Source organism: Lathamus discolor, chromosome 12, assembly GCF_037157495.1.
Source record: "Lathamus discolor isolate bLatDis1 chromosome 12, bLatDis1.hap1, whole genome shotgun sequence".
Lineage (NCBI taxonomy): Eukaryota > Metazoa > Chordata > Aves > Psittaciformes > Psittacidae > Lathamus > Lathamus discolor.
This window is the reverse complement of record NC_088895.1, coordinates 1,834,396-1,862,084: the sequence shown is the minus strand read 5'-3', so window position 1 is coordinate 1,862,084 and position 27,689 is coordinate 1,834,396. Positions and strand designations below refer to the sequence as shown.

At 53.8% G+C, this 27,689-nt stretch overlaps 1 protein-coding gene across 2 annotated transcripts in view; it reads right to left on the bottom strand.

Moving 5' to 3' along the window:
• NOS1 (nitric oxide synthase 1) overlaps positions 1 to 27,689 on the bottom strand; it is a 76,324-nt gene that overhangs the window by 32,828 nt on the left and 15,807 nt on the right. For both annotated transcript variants that reach the window (XM_065693009.1, XM_065693010.1), the window contains exons 2-3: positions 14,202 to 15,325; positions 4,549 to 4,681 (exon numbers count right to left, since the gene is read on the bottom strand). In XM_065693009.1, coding sequence (XP_065549081.1) covers positions 4,549 to 4,681; positions 14,202 to 14,929 — 861 coding nt within the window. In that variant the 5' untranslated portion in view covers positions 14,930 to 15,325. The remainder of the gene's footprint in view (positions 1 to 4,548; positions 4,682 to 14,201; positions 15,326 to 27,689) is intronic.

Sequence of the window (27,689 nt, the reverse complement as noted above, 5' to 3'; positions counted from 1 at the left end):
AACACTTAAAGAGCAATCAGTGTTTGCTGGCATGGGACAGCGGTCTGGAAAGCAGGGAATCCTGTAGGAATAAGATCTTATTGTAGGGTGCAATCCACACATGCAATCACAATGGTGTTACTGCAGGCGTCAAGGGGAGACCTTATCCCACACCAGAGCATCCTGTAAAAACCTGCTTATATTTGGCATCTCTTAAACACTTCCATCTCTGCAAATCAGGCTTGGACCGAGTTTGATGTAGCCTTCCTATGTGAACCCTGTAGCTTGTGTCCCTTTCTAATCCATCTGCAAGGTTTGTTAATGATGGCACCGCCTTCAGCAGAGCTGTGCAGAGTCTCACTCTCCTTTTTGGTGGCTCTGGGCTCATGTCACAGTTGCAGCCCATGGACTGGCACCAATAGTGTAAATCAGGATATTACCGCCTGAAGGACCAAGTGAAGAAGAGCCAGCGCATGGTGGAAGAAATTCATGTTTCAGAACAAACACTTCTGCTGATGAACAAAGACCCAGGAGGGAAAGCAACAAGGGCCACAAGGATGGCAGAAGCAGATGAGGCTCCAGACCTAACTTATTCCTGCTTTGCCAGGCAGAGGGTTGCTCTGCTCTTCTCAAGCAGAATGATGCCTGATTGATCATGAGACGGATGCAGCACCACGGCATTGCCCTGGTGGCAATGTTGGTCCTATTTTTTGCCTAGTCCTTGTTTTTACCATATGTTCCATATTCTTTCTCCCAGAAAACAGGGATTTTGCTGTCAAGCAGCCTGAGGCTCACAGTGTAATACTGTGCACTGAAAGCATACACTGGGAGCAAGAAGCAAAGGATGGAGGTGGAGGGAGAGCTCTACCCCTCACGCCTTGGTAGGACCCTCTTTGGTCCTCCCAGCAGCTGAAAGCCGCTCTCTGCACACCCTCAGGCTATGCTGTCACGGGTCTCTGCAACATTCCTCATGTCACAAATCCCATGAGCTTCCCTAGGAACGTTTGAAGTCCTAGCCCCTGAAGCCAGATGACCGGCCAGTGGATCTCAGCTTCTCTTTTCCATGCTGCAGAAAGCAAACACAATACCTCATATACAGCTCAGAACCACTAGTAAATAAAAAGCCTCCTGCATGTAGTCCTGGAAAAGCACTATTTTTAAGGTGGGGGCTTTTCAGTTTTGTGGAATCTGGCCTGAATTATGGCAGTTTCTGGCTATTTCTTTCTGCTTGTTTTATGCTTTCAAGGAAATTAAACCATTCTTGAGCCACCAACAGCATCCTCTGCTCTCTGAACCAACCGGGGCCACCCTAGGACCATGGGGGATAATCTCCCACCTTCCTTCTGAGTGTGGCTGCTCAGAGCAGCTCTGTGAGACTGGCAAAACATAGGAGAAAACTGCTGCTGAGACACCCCAACAAACCAAATCCTCACCCTTACCTCCACCTGCCAGACAGGGATTGGAAGCACCAAGCAGAAGGCGCTGCTTGTATCCAGCATCACCTTTTTATTCTGAGTTAGTTTTGATTTGCTGATGGGGTTTCAATGCAGCTTAGGAGGCATTGGAGCAGGTATGGGACAAGCCTGTGTTATGAATCCAGATGTAGCAATGATCCTTGGATCCTAGTGGACACTGGCTGTTTAACATCTGCCTGCAGATGTTCTGCCCTAAACCCCTCTCAGAGCTGCTCCCTTTCCTTTTTGTCTTTTCCATGCAGGAGCCCGCAAAGTGTGAATCCTTGCTGCAAGAGGGTCACGATGGAATGCTGAATGCTGAATCCTTAGGATGCCAGCCAGACTGAAGCAGCAAAGGAGACACCACCTACAAGAAGCAGAGGTGCCACATCTGGCAACCACAGCACGGAGCAGCTACGGAGAGAGTGACACCCAGAAGAGACTGGGAAGGAGCTCTGTGTGCGTATGTGTGTATTTGCCTTCCCACACGGCAAAGCTGAAGCCAAACACTACCCCTGGTTCTGTCAGGGAGGTTGTATGAGATCTTTTCATGCTTTAATTAGGCAGCTGCGGTGTTAGTGACTCAGGAATGGGACAAACGGAGAGACTGATGCAGCAGTCGGAGCGCACATGCATTATGCAAACATCTTTTACAGGGGAGCGTGGTGGCACTTATCGTCAGCACGCAGCTTGGGAGCTGTCTGAGCTCTTACAGACACAGGGGAGAAATGCACCCAGCCCTGGGTGCTTCTTGGAACCAGAACGACAGGGAGCATCCTCCTTGCTGCAGACCTGAGTGAGCTCTACAGGTCCTCAGCCTTCCCACCTGCTCTTCAGGAGCATGTATTGTCCTGCTGAAATCCATTGACTGCAGGAGGAGAAGGTCTTCAGTGTTAGCCCAGGTCATAGATATAATAGGATCACAGAATCCCAGCCTGGCTTGAGTCAGAAGGGACCTCAAAGCTCCTCCAGCTCCAACCCCTGCCACGGGCAGGGACCCCTTCCACTGGAGCAGCTTGCTCCAAGCCCCTGTGTCCAACCTGGCCTTGAGCACTGCCAGGGATGGGGCAGCCACAGCTTCTCTGGGCACCCTGTGCCAGCGCCTCACAGTAAAGAACTTCTTCCTTATCTCCAACCTGAATTTCCCCAGTTTAAGTCTGAACCCAACACCCCTTGTGCTATCACTACAGTCCCTGCTGAAGCTTTGAAGTCCCTCTCCAGCTTTGTTGTCAGCCCCTTTAGGCACCGGCAGCTGTTCTAAGGTTCCCACATAGCTTCTCTTCTCCATCTATTGTCATGCTGACATTTCCTTCCAGCCTGCATTAACCCCACTGGCTGGAAGTGTGGGTTTTTTGCTTTGATAAAGCTGTAAATCATCCTTACAAGCATGGAGCTGACATGACTGCCTTCCCCTCCTAGCTCCATGGACAAACACACCACTGGTTACCCTGGAGCTCCTAACAAATCAATCCGTGTGGGCTGAAATAGGGCTCACGTAGGACCTGGGCTGGTGCAGTCACAGCATTTTGCCATCACTCAGGTTTAGGGCCAGGAGGAACTGGGCTCCTGGGAAACAAGCAAAACACACTGCCCAATTTTGCAAGAAACAAGGGATATGGATTGATGCCCAATGGGTATTTCAGCTCCTTATTATGAGCCTCAGTGAGCATTCCCCACCTGGCCAAGCTGTAAACCCCACCAAATCCTGCTGTAAAGGACAATGTGTATGAAAAGCTCACACTTTGCTTGGCTTTCCCCCGTGTTCACAGTAGTTACTGCTGCTTACAAGAAGTTCAGATGCTTTGACCGCATGCAGCCCTAGGGAATGACTGTGGGAAGCACGAGGGGAAACCCAAGCTGCCTTCAGAAGTGCAGGCACATCGATTTGGGGATAAGAAGGATAAAAGGAAAGCTGCATATCTAGTGGGAAAAAAAACCTAAAGAGTTTATTAGCAGCTTAAGACTGGGAGGTTTGGCAGCCCTTACACGGAGAGAAATTAAGCTCTGAACATAGAAGGTTATAAAGTGCTTATAGTAACAGACACGTACATGCAAGGAGCTTAGCGAAGGAGGCAAGGCAGTGTCTTTCCAGAGCTGGGGCAAAAGCACCAGAGCTGTGACCTGTCCTTGGGCAAGATGGGCTCGTGATACCTGCCACAGTGCATTAACCATGCGGTGGGACATGGGGCTGCCCAGGGACATCTCTCCAACAGCTGAGCAAAGGGTGATGCAGCGCTTGGATACACCCAACAGTGTGTAGGATGATAACTACCATAAAGTTGTTTATGCTACTGGAAGACCTGGCCGCAACCCTGAGCTACAGCCAAGGCAAGGTGGAAATAAGCTCCCGACTGCATCTAAGCATCCAACCAGGTTGTTTAAAGCCATGCAGCAAGTCTCAGCTTCCACCACGTTCATCAACACCTTCACGATGGGTCTCCAGCACTGTGAGTGCTGCAAAAGTGGAAGTGAACATTGCATTGGAATGGTCCTCAGACTGGTCCCCATATCCTGCTCTGGTGCTGATTAATCCCATCAGGGAGACACGTTTGCCTGAACATGCTTGGCAGTGCTCACACACGTCATGCTTTTCCCAAGGTGATCCTTCTGGCCTGGCAGGGTCTGCCTTTACGTCTCTGGCTTTGCTACAAAGGGGGACCTAATCCTCTTTTGACAAGGAAGCCTGAGAATTTATGCCTGTGGAATGTGAGGAGACGAAAAGGCACCGTACAGCACATTATCTGAAGTGCTCTATTGAATTACCGTCATATGAATCAAAACGACTGTAACGACGCAACTTGGCTCTTAGCCGCAAAGAGAGACAACAGTCCCAAGGGAGGTGTCGAAGTCCTGGTCCCTGTGCTCCCATCCCAGTCTGACCCTCTGGATGAAGAGCATCATTCTCCAATAACCTATACCCTGCTTACACCATGGGGAATTTGGCTTCATTCAAATGGTCTCTATGCTCCATCACCTGCAGCTCTTGGGATCAAAGGCCTTCAGGGTAGCACGTGTAGTCCTTGCATGCTCTTTGTGGTGTGAGAGCCGACCAGGATGCATTATGTACCCCCAAACCCTTTTCCCACCCAAAACAGCACAAACCATGGGCTCTTACCTGCTCTGCTTCGGAGTAGGGGTTGTTCAGGACCACAGGCACGTTGCTCTTCTCCCACAGGTCACCGAGGACACGGTCGTTCTCCATCCCAGCTGGTAAAGCTTTCTGCAGCTTGTTTTCCCCTTCCCTGAAACTGAAGGGTTAAAAACCATTGGGGTCAGCGGGCTGGAGGGTGGCTGGGTGCCGGGACCATGGACCAGGTCCCGGAGTGGTATCTCCAGGATCTGCTCCAGCTGTTTCCCACGAAGGAGCAAAACCTCGCGCATCGCCCTGCAGGAGGGGAGGAAATGCTCTGCCTCGGCCAAGGCGATGAATCACCGCGGCGAAGGCAATCCAAGCACAGCAGAAATCCTGCTGCACAGGCAAGCACAGTGCTTGCAAAACAACAGGAAACCCCTTCCCGACACTGGCTCTACACACCAGAGCCTTTGCACCCCAAAACCAAGTTGGAGCCCTGTGAAAGCAAGCATGGCGCGGGGGGAAGGAGAGCCGCACGCACTTGCAGCTGCAAAATCTCATGGTGAAACCTCATAACGAAACCAGCTGGTGTTTATGAGCAAAGAGAGAAAAAAATAAGCCAAGGAAAAATAGGTGGCTCCCAGGAGGAAGAGACGGCAATCTCTCTTCTTCCTGACCTTTAGAGATGCTGCAAAGGCTGGTGAGTGCAAGCGATTTTCCTTAAGCAAACTGATGGATTGCCTCCAGAGAGGATGTTGGTAAGGCTGGAGGACTGAGGACGCCCCCGGTGTGAGCTGGTGTAACTCATGGTGCCCACGATCTACCACGCACGTCTTGCCTGGGGAATGTACCATGGGATGCCAGGGAGGCTGTTAAATGCCATCGAAGCAGGTGATGGAAAACCACTGCCATATGAGCCCGCATGAGGGAGAAAAACAAATGGGGCTTAGAGACAGGATAGTCAGAGAAAGGAAGCTGTGGCATCCGCACCGAAGGTGCCAACCACCCTGGTGAGGCCACACGAGGGAAGGAGCACCATGGGTTTAACTGCACAGGCCACAGGCCAGGATGGGTACAGACCTACAGCTCGCAGCCACCCTGCCCTTGCCCAACAGACCATCGAGGTAATGTGCTCTGGCAATTGCTTTGCTCCCGCTGTCAGTTCTTGCAAGACTTCCAGATGCCCACTGAAGTCAATAATGAGCCTTCCCATTAATGACGGTGGGCTTTGGGCACCGATCAAAGTAGGGCACTCACACTCGGGGCATAATTCACACCAACTCAACCTTTTGATACCGTCGCAGGAAGACACAGTACGTACAAGGCAAACTCCATTTCAGAGTCCTCCGTGCCCCCCAGTTCATATCTTTAGGAACAGTTTAAAGGAAACACTTCACTTGAAGATGATCTCCCTGTGAACTAGATTTTCTGTATGTTTTCTGCTTTTACAGAGCGATTTTCAGTTGCCAAAATATTACACTCAGCTCCTGGATACCTTCCAAACAACGGCTGCCTTAGGGTGATAGTGGCCAGCTTGATGCAAGCAGGGAGGTACAGTGCCATAGAGACAGTTTCTATTGGGTTTTCTATGCCCCCCCCCCAAGCCCTGAAAGCTGTTCTTTTGTGACTTGGCTGCTGCGAATACATGGAAGGGTTTCAATCAGATAAAGCACAAGAAACCCCACCCATTGCACCACACAACCACAGCCAAAGACAACAGGTCCTGGCTCTCTGCTGCACGATGGAGGCACTGCCAGGAGCACTCAACAGCCATACAGGTCCCCCAGGGCTGGGGACAGCCATGTACCCACTCTGCCCTCCACCAGCCCATCCAAAGGGGAAGTTTGAGGGTCTGTTGGCACATCCAGCTTACCTCCAGTAGAGAATTCCCAGCAGCAAGACATGGAATTAGCAGGATGAACAGTCAGCAAATCTGGCTCTTCCCTCGAAGTTAAGTCCAGCTATTAAATATCCCAGAGAATACTAATTTCCATGGCTGCACATCCCTACCCTCTCACCCATTGTATCTAGGAGAGTGTAGGCAGGTCAACACCACGCCAGTGAGCACATGAAATGATGGGCATACATGAGCCATCTCTTGTAGCTGATGCTACAATGCTACAAGCACTCTCAAGTTGTCCTCCCTATAAATGGCCCAAAAATCATAGAACTAAAGAATCGCAGAATGGTTTAGGTTGGAAAGGACCTTGAGATCATCCCATTCCAAACCTCTGCTGTGGGCAGGGACACCTCCCACTAGACCATGTCACCCAAGGCCCTCTCCAGTGTGGCCCTGAACACTGCCAGGGATGGGGCATTCACAACGTCCGTCACGAAATCAAGACACAAGCACTAAATCCATAAGGCAACAGAAGAAATACCATTGTTTTACTGGTGCCTGGGACTCGGCAGAGGGAATCTGCTTCCAGGAGGAGCACAGTGCCTCTCCAGGGGCACAGCCTTTGCCTCTATGCAGACAGGAGATGCTTGGGCAGACAGACCCCAGCGTGCCAGGTATCCCACAGGCACCTCCAGAATGACACTGAGCACATGCCTGCAGGCGCCTGGCACAACCTGCTGTTTCCAGGAAGGTGTTTGCCTGTTTAAAGCCTGTCCAAACGGGTGTTTGATGACACGAGGGAACCTTGGAGAGGAATCCATCAATCGGCAGCAGCAGCCGGAGGTCTCGGCTGGGAGGCAGCATGCGGGATCTCATTGTCTGCACACCAGCAAAGCCATAAATGCTGCAACCTGTGCCAACTGCAGGGGAAAGGACCAGATGCTTGAATTAAGTCATCGCTGTAGTTGGCTACTTCGTGTATTACAAATATTACTAGAGCAGGGCCCTGTTCCCATTCACTGGCCTTGAGCATCACCCAACAGAGAGATGCATCATCCTGAGGAGCAGTGAAGTCCGGGTGGGCGTTAAAGGTTGAATGCTCAGGAGCAAAGGCTCTGCATCCCGTTGTGTGTTTGCCACAGGGGCAGAGAGCCTTGTGTAGTGCGATTCTTGATGAACTGCATGACCACGAGTGCATGCCCCTGTGCTGGGCTAGTGTAGACCTCTCATGGATGAGGCTGCCCAGAAGCATCCAGCTCTGTCTTTTGGAGAGAGACAAAGAGACAAGCCCATCCAGAGCAGCCCAAGCCTCACCCAAGGCCTAGCCCAGGTAGGAAAAAAGACATAAAACAGATCAATTGCTTCCTTTCACAGGTATTTCCTGCCTGTTTCGTGCTTGCAAGGTCAGACAGGATCAGAATCTCTGGGGTAAGTTATTTTCCTCTCTTGACTTGGCCTCCCCACTGCCCAGAAGAGACACAGGGTGACCTGCCCTATTCACATGAGGGTGCTGCTCACATAGTCAAGGAGGGGGGCAGAATGTCCAAAACACTTGCCCAAGCTCAGTCTCCAGATAACGTTTCCAAAAGCAGTTTATCAACAGGAGAGCCCAAAGGGCCGTTCTCATGGGTTCCTGATAGGCAATGGGGAGGATGCAGTTCCCCCAAGGCAGCCGGGTTGGACCACTGTAGGCAGCTGCCATGGAAACAGCCCTGTCTGCAGCCACGCAGGGAAGAAGGGAGCTTGCCCTTGGATCCCACAGCCTTTGGAGACATTAAAATCACCCCTTTGTAGTCTTTGAGGCACTGGAGACAATGCTGAAGATGTGTCCTTGGAGGTATGTGTTTGAACTATCCCAAAGGCCAGATCCAGGTTCCCGAGATCCCTCTCTGACCTGCTGCCAGATCTATTACGTACTAGCAGCAAGACCTCTTGGATTCAGAGCAGGTTTTTGGGAAAGGACCGCGTTTGAAGTTGTCTTTTGTTCCGAAAGCAAAATCTGTGACTTAAAAAAAGCAAGAGGAATCCTGCCCTCCCCCACTGGTGCAAAGGCAGAGCCGTGGATGCTGCCTCACCTCGGGAAGAGCATCTGGCTGTTGGGAGAAATGAGAGGCACCACTGTTTGCTTTTGACTAATTTGATGATGCTGCAGTGCTTGGAGTGATGCTGCTGAGGCAGCCGTTTCTGAAATCCCTCCAAAGCTTTTCCAAAAAGGAAACTGGAAAAATAATGAGCAAAAAAAGAAAGTTTGTCACTTTGCTCCTTTGAATTTGCCTGGCAGAAGACTCTCTCTGATTTCCCAGGCAGAGATACTGCTGGCTGCTGCAATCCCCAGGGCCCGTTTGGGTGAACAGATAAGGATGCTGCTGTCCACACTTCTGATGACAGCTCTCATGCCATGGTACCAATAGCAGCACTCTGCTGTGACCTTGGCTATGGACTCACCCCAAACCCTTGTCCATGGGGCTGAAAACCCTACACTTGAGCTTGGGAAGCTCAAACGTGCGCACCTTGCTTGAGCTTTGGGAGAGAAATACCTTTATCTTACTTTCTGCCCATCTCCTGGTGTGCCGCTGCACATTGCTCCTCCAACCAGTGCTAAGAGGCTGGGGTAAAAGGCTCTTGCCTCACCTGTATTTTGCCCCACAGAAAACCATACTCCAGAGGGCACTGCATCCTCAGAAGTTAATATCCCCTTGGAAGTGTACTCCTTTGGCAGCTCACAGTCTGTAACACTGGAAAATCTCAATACCTAAAGGGGGTCGACAAGGAATCTGGAGAGGGGCTTTGGACAAGGGCCTGTAGGGACAGGCCAAGGGGAATGGCTTGAACCTGCCCGAGGGGAGACTGAGCTGAGCTCTTAGGCAGAAGCTCTTCCCTGTGAGGGTGCTGAGGCGCTGGCACAGGGTGCCCAGAGAAGCTGTGGCTGCCCCATCCCTGGCAGTGCTCAAGGCCAGGTTGGACACAGGGGCTTGGAGCAAGCTGCTCCAGTGGAAGGGGTCCCTGCCCGTGCAGGGGTTGGAGCTGGAGGAGCTTTAAGGTCCCTTTAACCCAAACCAGGCTGTGGAAACTTGCTGCTGCAGACTCCTCACGTCAAGGGTTAAAGCAAGGTCTGCCACAACAGCACTCGTCTGAGCGAGAGGCAGGAGAAGTGCTTGGGCAGGACCTGGGATTTGCGGGCTGCAGAGGATGGAGCGGAGCTCCGGAAGGAAGCAGGAATGTTGGAAGCAGAAGGAATAACTCCCAAAGGTGGGATGTACTCCGCAGAGGGGCAGCATGCCCTGAGCAGGCAATTGCGGCGCAACCAAAGCATGAAACCACTTCCTAAACGAGAAAGGGGAGTTTGCACACACCAAGGGAAGAGGAGAGAAGCCTCACCAACAAGTGCATGGCATGGTTTGAAGCAGGTCTTGTGCCCTGGAAGGTCAGAGCATTGCTGGGCTGTGCCCAGTGCTGTGATGAGGGACTAATGAGCAAAGCAAGCCACAAACAGCAGCTTCTGGGAGAGCCCTATGAAATATGAGGTTGGTAAATGCCATTGGAGTAGGCATTGACACAGAAAGACCTGGAACATATCCAAGTGATCCCAAAGTCCCATCAGCATTGTTCAACATTCATCAACTAGTGCCAGATGCAACCTACAACCACCACACTTGTCCCTTCCCAGCCATGCCCAGAGAGCATCGGAGCATTCCGGGCTCAGCATCTTCTTTGGAGGCCAAACACAGTTTAGGTCTGCCGGGAGAGCACATGGGATGTGGGTTTGTCTGCTGGGACCATGGACAAGGAGAGTATGGGATCCCATGGGATGAAAGTGCACCAGCACAGGGGCCGAGTTTGTGAAGGGTGCTTTGGAGACTGGTCTGAGAAGGCTCCATGGGGGTATATTTGGGTGGAATATGCTGACGCTGCGCACAAAATGCCTCTTTGGATTAGACTGATGTAGTCAGAGTGACGAGGAAGAAGGATCTACCGAGGGAGAAGGGGAGGGCTATTCACAGGCAAAGCTTCCTCCTTCTCCACTTTGCAGCATGGCAATGCCATGAGAGTTCCAGGGAGCCTTTTCATTTCAGAGGTTTTCAAGTTTTCGTGTCCAAGTACAGAATAATGAAGACATCAGAAATGCAAATGAAATGTTTGGAGCCACACAAAGAGATTTTGGCGGCAGCGAAGGAGGTGGGAGGAAGAGAATTTTTCTCTTCGAGAACTGCAAAATTATGGGGTTTGTTCCAGTGCAGGATGGAGCCCGAAACCTTCATAAAGAGGATTCCTGCTCTCCGCACACTGCTCCCTCTCAGGGCTGCTGGTGCTGCTTTTTGGACCAGAACTGCCATGTTTCCATCATGCTGTTCATGTCATGGAATAGACCTGAGAAGGAAAATAAATACTGGCAACTGAGCGGAGGGGAGAGAGGGAGGGAAGATGGGACATGACAATCTCCCTAGAGCACGGAGGGAAAACAGACCTGGCTTAGCTGGCAGTGAGTGAATCAAAGTCTATTTTTGTTTTCTAGCCCACGGTGAGCCTCATGGCATGAATGCCAGCTCTCATCATACCTTGCACCCCACTTCCATGCTCTGTGCTGTGATTGACTTCATTGCAAATGGCTTGAGCCAAGGAGCAGACATGGAGCCGTGGTCACAGCCCATCCCGCGGGCGCACACCATGGATCCAGGGCACCTTACAGCTGGAGCAAAAGCCAGGTCATTGCAGGGACATGCAGAGCATGGGTGCAGCGGATGGAGACAAACTGACTTTTCCCCCCAGTGCAAACTTCACAGTTTCCAGTTTTCCTTGGAATTAACATTAGAGACACGGGTTGGAAGCCTGAAGCATCAGGTGTAGTTAGAACCACATCTGACAAAGCCCACCTTGAAGAAGTGTTCGGCTCCACGTGAAACCCTCGGGCATGCACCATTCCTTTCTGCCCTAGGAAAGCTGTCACAGCTCTGCAAGCCGGACTCACTCTGACAAAGTGCTGCAGGCTGCGAAGCTCAGCACCAAGGCAAAGAGAGAGATAGAACAGGACTGGTACCGAGACCAGTATCTCCATCTGGATCAGTGGTCAAGTGGTCCAGGCTGTAGGTGTCAAGCTCAAGGTTTTACACCCTCCTGGTGTCCTGGGAGAGCTCTGTTCTTGTTTTGATTAATGCCAGCCCTGCTTGCTCCCCCCCAACCTGCAGAAGTCAGAGCCTACGGCATGAGAGCTGCATCAATCTGACAAGGCTCGCTTATTCTTTTGGACATCTCTTTGGCATCAAGCAACAGTCCCCCCAGTTATCCACTCCCCATTGCTCCCTGACCTTCCTGCACTCCTATGGACCAAGACAACTTTCACTGCAGAAGACCTTCAGGATGCCCCGGCTCTGCCTGAGACCAAGCCAAGGAGATGAATCACCTCCAGCACGGCGCAGCAGTGGGAGGAGAGGTGGCTGGAAAATGCCCTTTACCTGGCAGAGCGGCTCTCAACAAGTTTTCCCTGCAGTAAATCTCCTTCCCCATCTCTCTCCTCAAGCCCAGGTCTCCTCATTCATAGAGTCCTACCGCAACGGACAGGCTGCAGCTTTCCATTATGCAGAAGACTGGTTTTGACTGAAAAGTGGATTTTTGGTCCCAAGGTATAGATGATACAGATACTTCTTTAAATGGTGTTGAAAAAGAGAATGAGTGCAGCCTTGGTGGAGTACCCACTTTGCTGATATTCTTCCTGGTTTCACATCCTTCAGTTTAAGTGAATTCAAAGTGTTTGGGTTGAATCTCTGAGTAAAAGCGACTCCTCAAAGGAAAAAACACACAATTTTCCTCCCTCTCCCAGCTGGAGCAGAATTCCCTCAGAGACCTGCAGCTGGTGGGATGGGGATAATGGGGATACAGTTTGAATGGTGAGGCTGTACCTGGTATCAGTGCTTGGGACTGTGTCCCCTGCGGGATTTGTTGGGCTGTGACCCCCCCCCCTACAGCAGCCTAAGCAAAAACAGAGGCAGAGAGGGGAGTTTTAAGCCCCCCTGCACATTCTTTGGACCTGTAGTCAAGCACAGCCCTGTCAAGGCTCCAATCCTTTGTTTGCTAAAACCAGGTCCCCCCCGGGATGGATTGATACTGGATTAAAGGATGTGCAGCCCGAGTAGGTAACCCTCAGCCTTCCAAAGAGAGAGCTGGGCTGAGGGGTTAAATTACCTCCTATTGCACAGCAGAGACCAAACCCAGCAGCTTCTGGAACAGCCAAAAGTAGAAGACTTGATAAGGGATGGCAGGGAAGGATGTCCCCAGCATACCCTGTCCCATTGCTCTTCCCAGCCGTCTGCCACCCGCTGCCGGCTCCGAGCTGAGCAGATTTGTTTTCCCTCTGACTCAGTGTGACCACCCCAACGGGCTTTGAGCAGCCGTGTCCTCCGCAAGGGATAATGCATCATTTGGGAAAGCAGGAATGAAGATGGAAAACACACAGCGTGGGTGTTGGTTTGCGACGGGAGCGATCGGGAGCTCAGCCTGGGCTCTGGCACCGAGCCGTGCACCACAGGGGTCCTGCTCCGCCCCAGCTCTGCCTTTCCCCTCTTGTTGTATCTGATAGAATGGATGAATGCAACCTTTTCCTCTCCCAAAGGAAGCAGGTGCAGGAGGGGAACTGGGAATTACAAATCCCTCTGTTGCTGAACCGAGATACCAGCTTTGGTGAACCGTTCACAGCCACTGAATAAGCGAGGGCAGCCACAGCCTGCCGCAGCGCTTGACACTGCCGAAATGTGTTCAGGGACTTGGGGAAAGGCAACAGGAGAAGGCAACCTATCATTGCTAACAAACAGCCAGCAGGCAAGAGAGCTGCCACCAAGAAATAGAAATAGGCACTAACAGCAGCTTCTGCAAAGCATGAAGGGCCACAGGGAGCTGCTTCGGCTCCGCAGCGATGGTCTGCATAGTGCTGAGGAAGATCAGGGGGACACCACTGCGCACATGGCCCCTTGCAGACATACATATGGAAAACGAAGCAGTTCCACCCGCACAATGGGACTTCACCCTCCCCAAGAAGCTATGGGGCAAGCACACGTCCCCACCCTTGTGATACATGCTATACGTGCATAGAAATAAATAGCTTGATCTAGAAAGAGCGGAGGGGATGAACAGGCAGCTCCGCTGCTGGGTGTCAACAAGAGATGGCTGTTCCTGAGCTCTTGATGGGAAGCATCTCCCTCCTTCCCCGAAAACAGAGCACCCGAGGCAGGTCCCACTGCCCTTGCACTGGGGTCCCCTTGGCTTCAGCTGGAGCTGGACCAGGGCTCCCCTCTCCCTGCCCCAAGCAAGATCCTGTGCCAAAAGCACAGAAGGTTTTGAAACTCATTTCTCTTGGGAAGCATCGTACCCTGCCAGTCTGACCTTCCGTCTCCCTCTCTGGCAGCTAATCAATAGCAGATTTCAACTGGAGAGCTCTAACGCAGCACAGCAAGGACAGACGACACCATGAGTCTTATTTGGCAGGTGGGGAAACTGAGGCACGGGATTTTGCTTCGACTTAAAACAAATGAGATCAAGAACATGGAACAAATCCCAGTCCAGCCGGTGATCCACCACATCACACAGCCCAGCTTTCCATGAGACACAACTCTTGCTGTCTCCCTGATTTCCTACGCTTGCATCTTTCTCCCTTTCTCCCACCACCTATTCCAAATCTTCCATTACTTTTTCTCCTCATCCATCAACTCTTTTCCCCTTTTTCTCCATCCCTTCCTCTCCATCTCCACCTGCTGTGTCAGACAGCAGCCGTTTGTGGAGAGCTGCTCACCAACACCCAAACCAGCCGCGCTGGGTAGCCAAAACCGCCGCATTCCACCAAAGGTAAAAAAGTTATTTAGGGACCTACCAGTCTACCTGGACTTCTATATCTCTTGTCTCTACCTTGGAGGGTGCATCTCCATCGCTGTCCTTACTGCTGCTCTTCAGGAGATCCAGGACAGGCTCGATTTCCTTGAGAAGTTCATTGTCTTCCACGCCACCATTGAGGCAAGGGTAGCCACAAGCACCCGCCTTCCCCTTTCCACTGCCCTGCCCTTTGCCACCGGTAACGACGCCGTTAACGTGGACCATCGGCTCCACCTCCTGCCCGATCTCCCTTGTCCACAGGGAGCCCATGGTGCGGTCGGCTGCTGGCAGCGGCTGCTCTTTGCTGTGCAGGCTTGGGTTGGACAAGTCAACTGCCTTCGGAGCCGGGCAGAGGGGTCTGGTGACGCGGATGGTTTTTGGTGTCCCGTCGCCTGCAAAAGTGGTCTCCAGGTGAGTGGTGAAGCCCTCGGGGCCCCGCAGGATGAGGACCACGTAGGTCTCGGAGGCGATGCTTCTCAGCGTCTCCAGCGCGGTCTCATAGCTCACGTCCACCAGCGGTTTGCTGTTGACGGCTAAAATGATGTCCCCAGCCTGGATGAGGCCACTCTGCTCTGCAGCCCCTCCCCGGATCAGGTCGGAGATGATGACGGGTGGCTTGCTGACGCGCTCCTTCACCAAGAAGCCGAGGCCGCCCACCTTGCGCTTGAAGAGCCTCACCGAGATGACGTTGGGCTGTATCTGCTGCACGCTGAACACATTCTCTTCCATGGCAGCCCCTCTTTTTCGAGCCTGCAGACCAGGACCTTGGCACCCGCTGAGCACAGAGGAATTCACTGTCTGTGATGCTTGTCCACACCGAGGTGGGGAAGGGACAACTCTTTGGCTTTTGAGCAACCGGCCTCACAGCAGAACTCCTCTGGGCTTTGGCTGCAGGCTGGTTTTCTTCAGCATACTCACTGCTGCCTGTCTCTGTAATGCAGCCCGGGGAAAGCAGGGTGTATCACCGGTGGAAAGCAAGGCTGGGAGCAGGGCTGGGCATCGCAGGGGCTGGAGGGGACAACATGCCAGCTTCCAGTCAGCCTCTGGTCCTGCGCTGGGCAGAGGAGGGGATGCAGCCCGCTCACTTCACCGACATCCCTGCAAGCAGTGCGCGAGCCTCTTCAGCTGGAAAGGAAAAGAGAAGCAAACAACAAAGGAGAAAGAGAAGTGAGACAGGGCAGGCGTAAGTGCCGGCGCAGCACGGGGCTCGGCGCGCCACAGACACCCCCGTACATCAGCCCGGCCCCACACATGCCACCCCTCAGGCTGCGCGCCGGAGCCAGGCTGCAGCTCCCCATTGCTCTGGGCTTTGTTTCCTCCACCCCTCCCTGCCAAAAGCAGCACCATCTGCTCGGCAGGGGATGGGGAAGTGCGGGGGGGAGCCCGGGGAGCGGGGAGCCAGGCTCGGACCCTCCCTGCTCTGACCATGGGGTGCCAGCCTGGCAAATGGGTAGAGCTGCATGGAGCGCGGCGCCGGTGCCGGCCGGGGATCTCCTCTCCATGTGTTTTCCAGAGTATCCAACACCTGATGGTTGAGGTGGATCGGGGTGGGCAGACAGGGGATGTGCATCCCTACCCAGGATGAAACCCGTTCCATAGGTGCTGTCACACTAAGAGGGTTTTACTCTTTCTAGTAGCAGCCACAAGCAAACCAAGGCAGTAGAAGACATTCAGCTCCCCTTACCCTGAGTTACAGCAAAGCACTTAGAACAGCGAGGGCTTTTAAGCCTGGCTACAGGGAGCACAGCCTCAGCCTGGCTCAGCTCCTCCTCTCCCCGTATTTCAAGCCTGGCACAGGGACACAGGAGGCAAAGCTCGCACTCCCCGGGGCCCAGCCCTGCCATCCAGCTCTGAGCAGCTCCCAGTCAAAGTGCTTTAGCTGATGGAAAACCACCTAGAGGAGAACACGCGGGGAGTTTACCCAGCTCTCGGGGGAGCCTCGTGCATCGGGGCATGACTTTCTACCACCCATGTGTGGCTTGAGGAGCCACGTCTCATTGACTCCTGATGAGACCCTGGTTCCTCCACGCCGATGCTCGCATTCCCTAACTTCAGCTCTGAGACCCCATTCTCTGCACTCCCCTCCTGCTCCTTAGATGCTCTGGAGAACGTGTCTCCCTGGGACCGTGCCCTGACATTTAGCAGTGCGCTGAGAGGCAGATGCCTTCTTTTCCTTTTTAAATCTGAATTTTGGGGAGAGAACAGAGGGCACGAGATCTGCAGGCTGGAGGCACTGGGGTGCCAAATCAAACGCTCTCCTGTCGCCTGGATACAGCACATTCAGGGCAGCATTTGAACTTTTAGACACCGAGCTCTCCTCTTCCAGGCGCTCCCTTCAGCTCCCAGATGGGAAGACAGGGATGTGAGGAGCAGGGCAGTGACTGCAGCCCTGGCATTAACCCACTTGAGCATTTTAATCCTCATGTGATGAAGGCTGCTGACCCCAGACCGGCTTTCTACAGGTGGGTAAAGAGGAGAGCAATTAGAGGGCGATAACCCAGGCTGATGGATTTAACCCCTATTGCCCTTCTCCTGCCATTACTCATCCCTGCAGCAGCAACGTGCGAAGGGTAAATGTCACCCGAGTAGGTCAGTGGGGAGTCACCGCTTCAAGGGCCAATTAACCCGGGTGACATAAGCCCTAATTGCCCAGTGACTTCCCACCAGTGGCCCTGGGCAGAGGTGGCTGGAGCAGGACCTCTGCCCGCAGTGATGGCTTGTGCCACCTCACAGGGCTTGGGGCAGCAGAGCAGGACATCTCCGGGTCCTCAGGTCGTCTGGGCAGGGAAGGTCACATATCCGGGGAGGATGGAGGGAAGAAGAGATCTGCTTCTATGGGGAAGGTCCTGTCCCTCTTCGCCTTCTTTTCCATCCCTTCCCCAGGCAGAGCCTGCTTTCACCGGCAGCACTGGACGCAACAGGATCCCAGCCAAGCCTTCTCTCTCTTTTGCAAGCTCTTCGGTACCAGTGCCCAACCACGGGACATGACAGACCTTCTCCCTACCAAGCTCTGTCTCTTCCTCTCCCTTCTCCTGGCAGCCCATCAGCACATGCCCTGTAACCCCCAGCCCCTCCTCTGGTCCCCATTACAAACCAGGTCACCATCACCCTGACGTCTGAGCAGGTCTACCAAGAGCAGGACTCATTTCTAATGCATTAGCTGACACCAGAAGGATGAAGCAGGCTTTGAAAGCAGTGTAAGTACCATGCGAGTGCAGTACTGTCAACTTCCTTCAAGGGGACAGCCCTGTTATTAGCTCTGGATTAGTCACCAGCTACGAACGTCTCGCAGTGGGTGAAGTCTGTGCTCACATCATGCCCATATCGAAGGGGTCCGGGCTACCTGATTGACTGCCCACCGCAAGCCCCTGTCACCACCAGGCATCCCCAGCAGCTCCTGTGGGCAGATGCTCAGCAGCTGGAGGAGATGATGCCTTTCAGCTTGTCCCAACTCCTTACTGCAGTGCTTGCAGGGAAGGGGGGCAATGATAACCCTCATCTACCCCAAATAGCTGAGAAACCCCGAAGTATTTACAGTCCCTCACTCTTCTCCTGCCAGGCCAATTTCCAGTTCCTCTCTCCAAAGCCTTACAGCAAAGCTTATAATCTGTTACCTATATGCAGCTCCAGCCTGCAGGATCCCAGGGAACAGAATTACAGCTGGTGCACATCATTCCCCATCCCCAAAACCTGCCTTACAAGAGGGTAGAGAAGAAACGAGTAGATTCCAGGTGGTACCCAAGCACTCAGAGGGCTTTCTTTGAGATGGACGTGACCAGCACGTCCCTATAGAAAAGAGGGTGACTTGTTCCTTCCTTTTTCTCAGCTGCCTTCCAGAGTAAGGAAGGTCAGAAAAACTCCAGAAAGCAGAGGGCAGGCAAGGAGATGGAGGACAACCTGTCTGTAAGCTCCCGACCCTTCTGTTCCTTTGGGGAAGAGCTGGACAAGCATTTTCTTAGAATCATTTAGGTTGGAAAATAACGTTCGGATCATTGTGTCCAACCATTTTCCAGCTACAAAATCTTGCACAAACTCAGACTGAAGATGGGGGGGGAGAGGGAGAAGCTCAGGAGTCACCTGGAAGCACAAGGAAGCTTTCCCCACACACCCAGCATGGGTCAGAGCTTCCCCATGCCCAGCTCCCAGTGTGTCCTAGGATGCTGGCAGGTCCATTCCCAGATGGAAGCTGAAAGATCCAGTGACAGGGAGATGGGGGCCGTTCACAGCACGGATGAACTCTGCTCAGCTCTGATGAGCTCAGTTCTCCCTACGAGCATCATTAAGAGTCTGATTTATGAACCCAAGAGCAGTAGCACATTTGCCAGGTCGTGCACGTGAGGCTACTGGAGATGTCAGTTCTAAGCCCTCAAAACCGATGAGGGCAGTGTGGTGAGCAGGGTTTCACAGGGCTGCTCGGCTGGAAGCACTTATTTCACCCCTGAAAGACACAGGAGGTGGCCAAAACCACGGGCAAAGCCAGGTTCAGCTCCTCGCTGATAAACACACACGGTCATTGCCATCCCACTTCCTGCCTCAGTTTCCTTCCCCTTTCCAAAGCATAAACCCAACTCAAATCACAGAACAGCAACAAACCCTATAGAGCTGCAAACTTGTAGCACCCCAGACAAGCGTTAACCCCGATCTCAACACCAATCCACGCTGACAGCGCCTGCTTGGAGGCTTCCATCAGTGCAGGGAAGAGCAGCAGAACAGGCTCCCCTATGGCGGTGACGAAGGCATTTGCTTAACATACAAGCTCTATGAAAAGCAATAACAAGAAGCTTTTAGAGTCGCCAGATAACATTTCAAGCAACAAACTCCAGCACATATGTTAATTGTCTGATTTGATTTAGGAAGCAAAGCGGAGGAGAAATCAATCTTAGGAGCTTAACACAATCTCTTAACTCTCCCAGCCAGGGGCTGCGAGTGATGGTGAGTTAGGATGTACCCAGGAGCAGCCCTCAGCGTGGGCACTTGGGTTGCCCTTGCCCTCACAAATCGATTTTGAGCCTTGTCTTCGCTGTGGTAATGGCTTATATTTCTATGTGCCAACTTTAAATGGACACCATTGTCCTATTTAATTAGTTTTGGTGGGATTTACAGCGCTCAAGGAAGAACCCCAGGGCTGATGGATTTATGCCCGTTTAATTTTTACGACCCATGGAGCACCAGCGGATCTGATGAGGAGTGATGGGATGCAACATATGCACAGTTACTGTAAACCTGTGTGTTTGTGCAGCCGAAAATGGAGCATTAAAGTGATTCACTGGCAGCCAGCTCGCCCGTGCCAGCAGTTCTGTGCTCAGGTCCCGCTCGGCTCAGACCGATGCCACGATGTATCTGCGTACATGGCCTTTTAATCCTGACATTATATAGACAATGCTCCTGCAGCTCTCTCTAGTTATCCACCTCCCACCAACCTGACCAAAATCCTCCCAGGAAGGAGCAAGCCCTTTTTCCTTCACAGCCAAACCACGCATTCCACTTCTGCCTTCCCATCCCTGGTGCGCCACGCTGGGAAGCGGCTGTTTCACCCAGGCCACAGTGGTCTGTTCACCCCCAATAAACCTGATTTACACCTAGGAGTGAGTTAGAGAGGCACTTCGCCATCTGTGCAACATCCTGGTGCTAGTGCTCAGTGTCCAGGGATGCTGCGTCGCTGCTGGACCACTTCATACAGCCACGGGAAGCAGCTGGCTCGAGAAGGATGCTGCCAAAGGGATGATGAATGGTTGAGGTCTCAGTCCTGGAAACCCCCTCACCTCCCTCACATCAGAAAGGCACAGATGTTTGCATTGAAAACACACCTAAAACTGGTAAAAGAACAGTTAATAATGTAACTACGTGCTTTCCAGTATAGATAAATCCATGTCCATTCCCTGAGAGGGTTCATTTGCCTCTAATCTTGGGGTTGCTTTCTGGAAAGCAAAGCAATCCATGGTTGCTCATGGCCACATCTTAGGGCTGGAGCTGCCCTAAAGCCCCACACCGTGCACATTTATCCAGCTCCTTATTCTTGCTTTTGAATTCATCCCAGCTGTCTCACTCCAGGGAGTTAAACAGCCAGGAAAGCCTGCTCCTGCCGGCAGGACCAGCTACTGGCACACCTTGTGAGCAGTTGGATCATTCTAGGTCCCTTCCAGCTGCAATACTCTATTCTCTATTCAGACCAGCATCCTGCACGCTCCTTACCATGGAGCATCAACGCTACAGGAGGCAGAACTGCACCAAAACTTTGCTGTAATTTAATGAAGTCCCTCATCCCTCCTCCCTTCAGCCCATCCGATACAAACTGTACCTCTCCAAGCAGACCTCGGGCAATCACTTTAATGTTGCCAAGACAACTGTGTTGACAAAATCCCCTTATTTTTTCCCCAGATGACAGGAACAAGGCTTTGTTTTAATTTGGAGTTCAAGGCTGAGCAGATTTCAGTCACACGCCTGCCATTTCTCTTCTACTGTTTCTTGGTGCCTGTGGTGTGTGGCTGAAACAGAGTTTAGATAAACCCGTCAATTCTGCCGCTTACCCCATCTAAAACTGATGCTCTTATTAGGGCTCAGCCCATCTGTAAAACATAAATTTCACCACCATCAATTTGCCAAGAGGACTGGAATTACACCAGCGACTCCAGTTTGACAAATGGGACCCGTGTTAACACCACACCACTTTGTCCTAAATGACAGGATAGGTAGATAGGAAATAAATGAGAAAATGCCACTTGATGGATGGTCTCAGAATCCAACCGCAGCACGAGAGGGGGATTGTGGTTCCATTTAGGAAAGAACAAGGAAAAGGGGATTCAGAAATCACAGCAGGTTGGCTGGAGCTGCAATAGCTCCGGAGCCGCCAGCCGGCATCAATAGAGTCAGCGACAGAGCTCTCGGCTCAGAGTCAGTCCAGGAATTCAGCTCCCGGCTCGTCACAGCAGCTCATGTTCTCGTCCCCTCCTTTACTGCTGACTCCCCAAAATCCTTCTAGAATAGCATCAAATTTGCCTCCTCTATCAAGCAGTGGGAGATGCAGCCCAATTAGGACAGTAAATAGCAATAAACCTGATTGTCACCAACTTCTTCTGATGGAGTGACTCATGTCACTATTTAAAACCCCAGGAAAACATCGGGCTCCTTACGGCACAAGCCTGGGTTCCTCAGTCTGGCGGCACGAGCCAGCAGCTCCCTGCGAAAGCCTGCCAACGACAAAGGCAAAGGGATTCTCTCTGTCCCCCTTCTTCAACACCAAATGGGGCAGGAGGACTCGAGGTGGGAGTCCCTGCTGATGAACTGGGTACACGGAGGCAGAGCAGAGCTGGCACCCTCTGTGCACCCGCATCCTTGGTGACTGCAAGGCAGAAAGGAAGATAATTCGCTCCCGAGTTTCTGTCTGCACTTTTCTTAGGGTTTTGCATTAGCACTTGTTGCCATAGTACCACCAGCAGCAGCAAAGGTCTCCGGATGCCTCCTGGGACCCATTCTGTGTCCTAGGAAGGGCTCTGGCTCTAATTCGGGCAGGACTGTGAGAGACGGGGAGGTGGAATTTTCTGTTTCCTTTCTAACTCTTTCCTTGAAAATTGAATTGTGCCGAGGCGCTGGCACAGGGTGCCCAGAGAAGCTGTGGCTGCCCCATCCCTGGCAGTGCTCAAGGCCAGGTTGGACACAGGGGCTTGGAGCAAGCTGCTCCAGTGGAAGGGGTCCCTGCCCGTGGCAGGGGTTGGGGCTGGAGGAGCTTTAAGGTCCCCTCCAACCCAAACCAGGCTGGGGTTCCATGAGTGCATGAGAGAGAGGAATAGAAACAGGCCCTGATGCTCATTGGTTTTTTTCCCCTTCTCCCATGGGACAATCCTATGCTGGTGATGCTGCCTTTGCCTGCAGCAGCCCCAGCCCCTCTTGGAAACAGAGGTTTTGCCCATGCCAAAGGAAATGATTTTGGCTTGCTATGATGCTGCTCCTCAATAATGGTATTCCGGGGAGAGGCAGCAGTGGGGCAGGCTGGCACACCAGGACCACAGTCCCCCTGCGCTCCAGTGGGACTGGAGTCACTGACCACAACATGCCACTGGTATCTCCAAGGATGCATTCATTGTGAAGGATGGGTCCTGCTCTCAAGAGACTGAGCTTTCATGACTATCAAGGCAAGGAAGAGCTGCATCTTTTCAGTATGTCTGAAAACACAGGCTTGAGACTCTGCAAAATAGGATTAGGAGAAGCCTGTCCTTGAAGGGCGTTGCAAGATCTCGTCAAGCATAAGGAGTTGCCTTAGCATAAATACCTCCGGTTTTGTATATACACACAGAGTACTTGCAGGCTTCCACACTCTGCATATAGCACCAACATACTGCTAACATATGGGCTTTCCAGACTGTGTGTTTCTCGTGCTCACAGCCAGATCCCAAGCACTCACTTGGCATCACATCGACACTTCATTCCACTTGCTTTACAGCTGCCGTGGAGGGTGGCAACACATTGGGTCAGGTATCACACACAGCCCAATCCCCTTGGAACGAACGTGTTACATCTGGCTTCAGCCAGAAAAGGGCTGACAGATCCTTCCCTCTTCAGGACACAATACAGTTATTTTTGGCTACGCACAAGAGATCAGATCACATATATAGATCTGATTTAATGCACACGATACAATCAGAACAGCGTGAGCACAGCGAAGGCATTTTAGCTTCATTTGGAACCTCCTTTCAAAACCGGTCCCCTCCTGTCGGGATTGTATTTCTTTAGTAAAAATTGATGGTATCAACAAGTATCAAACAATATTCTCATTACTCAGGAGAGGTAGATGCTAATCTATGCGAGCCGAGCTCATGTGACTTATCAGTTACTATATATAGTTGTTTTCAGGCACTGATTTAGGCAATCTGGCAGATTTCCTAAGCCTTTGTACAGATACGCTACTGAAATGGAAAAGACAAAATACACGAGCAAAGCAGGGGGTGGAAAGCAAAAGCTGAGAGGGGTAAAACGTCCCTGGGGGAGGACCAACCCCTCCCCATCAGTAGGCACACAACATTAACCGCAAGTGAGGATTCAGCCCAAACCCCTCTGCCTAAGATGGCCTCTCCAGTACTCGCTCACGATCATTGCACTGACAGAGGGAATAAGCAGGATTCAAAGGGCACGAGGACTTGCCACTCGCCTTTGCTACTGAGGGAATGTAACGCTTCTCGCAGTGCAGGTGTCTGATCAGAGAAACAGCCCCTCAGACCCCAGGTCTGCGTAAGAGGAGACTTTGTGCTGGGAGTTTGTTTGCAAACACATGCACGCGTTAAAACAGGAGAGTATGTAACGGGGTGTGGAGCATCCTTCAGGAAATATTCTGGGTATTACAAGCGAGAAAGGAACAGAGGGAGGAAGAAATCACTGATGCAAACCCAAATTCTTTACAATAGGACATCCTCACTAAGACCTTTAACAGAAAAGACATAGCCAACCAAGATGTGCAGGTAGAAATCCCAGGGAGCTCCTACTGTGAACAGCCCCCTGCCCCAGAAGCTTCCTACAGCTTTTGTGTGATGATCCCTATAGATCCCTGCCTGAGCCATCCGCATTTAGGGATGCAGAAAAGGAAGACGAGCTGGCATGTAAAGCAGTCGAGCCCCCAGCCACTGCAACTGCCCCCCGCAATCTCCCACGTCTCCCGCTCCAGACAGCCTGTGCTCCCACGGGAGGGAAGGAGACACTTCCCCTCCATTGCAGTGGGAGGCGGATCAGCTCCTCGGGGCCTCGGCGAGATCATTGTCAAGTTGCTGCCAGAATTTCCTCCTGACAGTCATAACTTGAAAGCATTGGAAGAAAATGTCTGCACCTGGGCTGCAGAGCCGCGGCAGGGAAAGGCTCTGTGGGGCTGGAGCTGCATGGGGCGATGCATGCCCAGCCCAGCACCAGATGCTCCAGATGTGCCTCTACAGAGGTCTCTTTTCCTGCTGCTTTAACAGTAAAAACCAGAAGCTTTCTACTATCTACCGCAAACTAAGCCGAGAGCGAGCCCACAGGCAGGACAAACGCAGTTCATTCCCCTTGCTCCCTGCGACAACTCCCTTCTGCATTTAAAGCGCATCCAGAGGGAACTATTGAGGTCCCGGGTGTGGAGAGGGAAGGGGCAAGAACCGGCATGACCCTCTCTGGAGGACCGGAGGCGGTGCTGAGCGGGGCATCCCAGGGCTGCACTCGGGGGGCTGGAGCCGCAATAGGGTGCCTCTTCCCCCCCCCCCCCGGGGCTGGATGCGGACCCTGCTCCCAGCCCGGCTCCCCGGGGACACTCCGGGTCATCCCCAGCCCAGCGCTGGGCTGGTGGTGGCACCTCCTGCAGCCCCGAGCCCCTCCTGATGGTGCCTGCGGGGTAGGGGGGGATGTGTCGCGATTCCTGTCGGGCAGCGATCAGCACCCGGGACAGCTCCGGCACTGCCCCCCGCGGGCGGGGGGGGAACAGTCCTGACCCCCCCCCATCACGGGAAACTGCCCCCCCAAAACCGGGAAACTGCCTCTGTCAACTTCCCCCTCCCATCTCTGCGCGCAGGTCCGCGTCTCCGCCGGTCCCGGTCCCTTTCTTCCCCGGGCAAACTGCGCCGTCCCCGGTCCCGTGCGTGCCGTGTCCTCCCCGGTGAGCCGGCCCCCATTCAAGCGGCCCGCCTCGCCCCATCCCGACTTGCTGCAAAGAGTTACGGGGGAGGGAAATACCCATCAGCTTCGCTCCGTTCCTGCAGCCCCCCCAGCCCGAAGGACAAGGGGGGGGGGGGGGGGGCCGAGCACGGAGTTTGCAGCGGAGCCCCGGGGGTGCGGGGGGACACAGAAACACCGAGCCCCACTCGCTGGACCAGCAAAGCGGCTTTAGCCGGGCGGACCCCACCCATGTCCCCCGCTCCCATCCGCGGCTCGGGGGCCGGGGGGCAGCCCGGCTGCCCCCACCAAACCTCGGGCTCCTGCAGCCGGAGGCAGCTCCCGGCTGCCCGCACCGGCGGGGCTGAGGACCCGCGGCTGCCATCCCCTGCCCGTCCCCAGCCAAGGGCACGGCGGCGCAGCGCAGCGCCGGGGCACCGGGGAGCGCTTCCGACGGGCGCCCGAGGGAGCGCACGGTCCCGCGGGGCTCCGCGCGTCCCCCCGCAAAGTTTCCCGGAGCAGCGGCGCCCGGTGCGGGGCTGGGGGCAGCCCGCCCGCCCTCCCCACCTACCGTGCGGCGGAGAGGAGCCGGCCCCGTCTCCGGCCCCGTCCCCGGCCCCGCCCGGTGCATCCCTCCCGGCGGCTCCGGGCGCAGCGGACGGACGGACGGAGCCCGGCGCGGCGCTGGGCTCGGCTGGGCTGGCGGGGAGGGAGCCAGTCCTTGCTGCGCCCCTTTATCCCAGCATCACCGAAACGAATCCGCTTTGACGTCCAACCCGGGTTTTTATGGGTGTGGAGCGAGCCGGTGCAGCCCTCATTAGGAGACACTCTGCTCTCCAAATCATACATCTTTTATATAACCTCATTTCCAGCGTGGCTTTTCTCCCCCCTCCCTCCCCTTACCGGGGAGCATCGCTCTCCCCCTCCCCAATTCCCCCCCCCCCCCCGACAATTAAAGAGCCGAGGGGCACCCCCCGGCCCCCACTTGTTGCCGGGAAGCTCCGCTCCGCAGCCCGCCCCGGACCCGGGCTCTGCCTGCCCCTGCCCAGCCCCGCTGCACCAGCAACTGCCTCTGGCCCACGGAAGGCTGCATTCACACCGCCCTTCTTGCCCCCAGCCGGGCTGTGCCCTGATGGCTGCAGGGAAGCCCCCTCTTTCCTTGCTGCCAGGTCTGCCCCTGCCCTCTCTGCACCCGGGGCAGATGGCACCAACCCCCTGTGATGCCCTGAGCACCAAAGCTGCCTGTACCTCTGCTGGCAGAACCGAGCCTGGGCTGCACACAGGTTAGGGAGCAAAGGGGCTCCTCCTCACCCCATCACCCCATTTCTGACTCTTTATCTGCCCCTGATAAGGCCCAGTGCAAGCCCAAGGCTTGACATCAGTCTCCAGGATTTACAATTGTGCTCATTCCCATGGCAACAACAAACACACAATTATAGATATATAGTATTATATAAACCCAAGTGGGCTCTTGGGCAGGAACGCGAGGTTCACCCGCTGCAGCCTCCTCCCAAGGCCAGAGGGCAGCCCTCACTGGAGCAGGGAGAGGTGGCTGCAGCCTGGTGAAGACGCATGGCCCGCGGATGCCCGGCAGCTCGGGCTCCCTGCCCCACGGCTGCTCCGAGGCAGGCAAATGCAGCACAGCAGGAGATTCCATTACAAAACTTCCTACGGGGAAGAGGAAAGGGAGCAGCCCTGGTCCCTCCCGGCACACTGGGAGTTTCGCAGAGGTGGCGAAGGGGAGAGGACAGGCAAACACGGCAGCAGAACTGGGGCTGCTTTCCCCGTGCTCCCCCCTCCTCACGCGCCTCGTACATCACGCTGTAACACACTGTCTGGGGCTAATGAAAACATAATTAGGCCTATTTAGATGCAAGAGGACTAATCTAATAGCAAGCGACCCAACGACATCTGCTCTGATGCGCTGGGCAGGAGAACCTGCCCCGTGGAGGGACCTGTAGGTGCACAGCAGCGCTGCATCACCCTGTCCCAGGCTGAAAATTCTCAGCTGAGGACAAGCACAAACCCTTCCCCTGTTTCAGAGCTCCCATCTTTGAGCCTGGCCTTAGCACTGCGGGGAGGCGTTCCAAGGGACTCTGCGCTGCCAAAGCCACCCCGAAACACAGCACGAGCTGCAGCCACCCGCACCTCGCTGCTCCTGTGCCCTCCTGCCCATGAGGCAGAACTGCAGGAGGCAAACCCATGCTGGGGAAGCAAACCTTGACCAACTTAACAGGACAATGCTCAGTCCTGTATGGGCCGGAGCTTTGCTGAAGTCGGTACATCTGGGCAAGCCAGGAGCAAAGGGTCAGGATGAGAAGGATGCTGCCGGCCTGGGCATGTCCCGCTCATCCCCCTAAGCCAGGAGCAGCCCCAAGGTAGACTTTCCCTCCAGCTGGTGGCCATGAGTCAGCCCAGAGAGGGAAGCTTGGAGGTTCATAAGCAGCTAATGAGGCAGATGTTGGGCTGTGAATGGAGAAGGTGGAGCGAGACCCTCTCCAGCCCATCTGCACCCAGCGAGCCCGTTCCCACACAGCTCTTGATGTGACAGTGCATGTTTGCATCTTCCTCCCTCCAGAAGGATTTCTCCACAGGGAACGTGTTCCTATCATCCTGCCTCATCCTTCATGGGTAGATGAGAACCCCAAAGAGACCCCACCTCTGGAGAACCACTCCCCCCATCCACGGAAGTTGCTTCCCCCCTTCTCACAGCTCTGAGCAAATGCAGGCAGTGCCACCAAGCAAGTTATCCCCCAAACCTGCTTGGGATCGGGAATAGCCTTTTCCCTGCCCCTCACACAGCTGCATCCCAGTTCCCTCTCTCTGAAATCAGCTCAGCTCTGCTTGCCTCTGGCCATATGCTGCCAGCGGTTAGAGAAGCCAAATA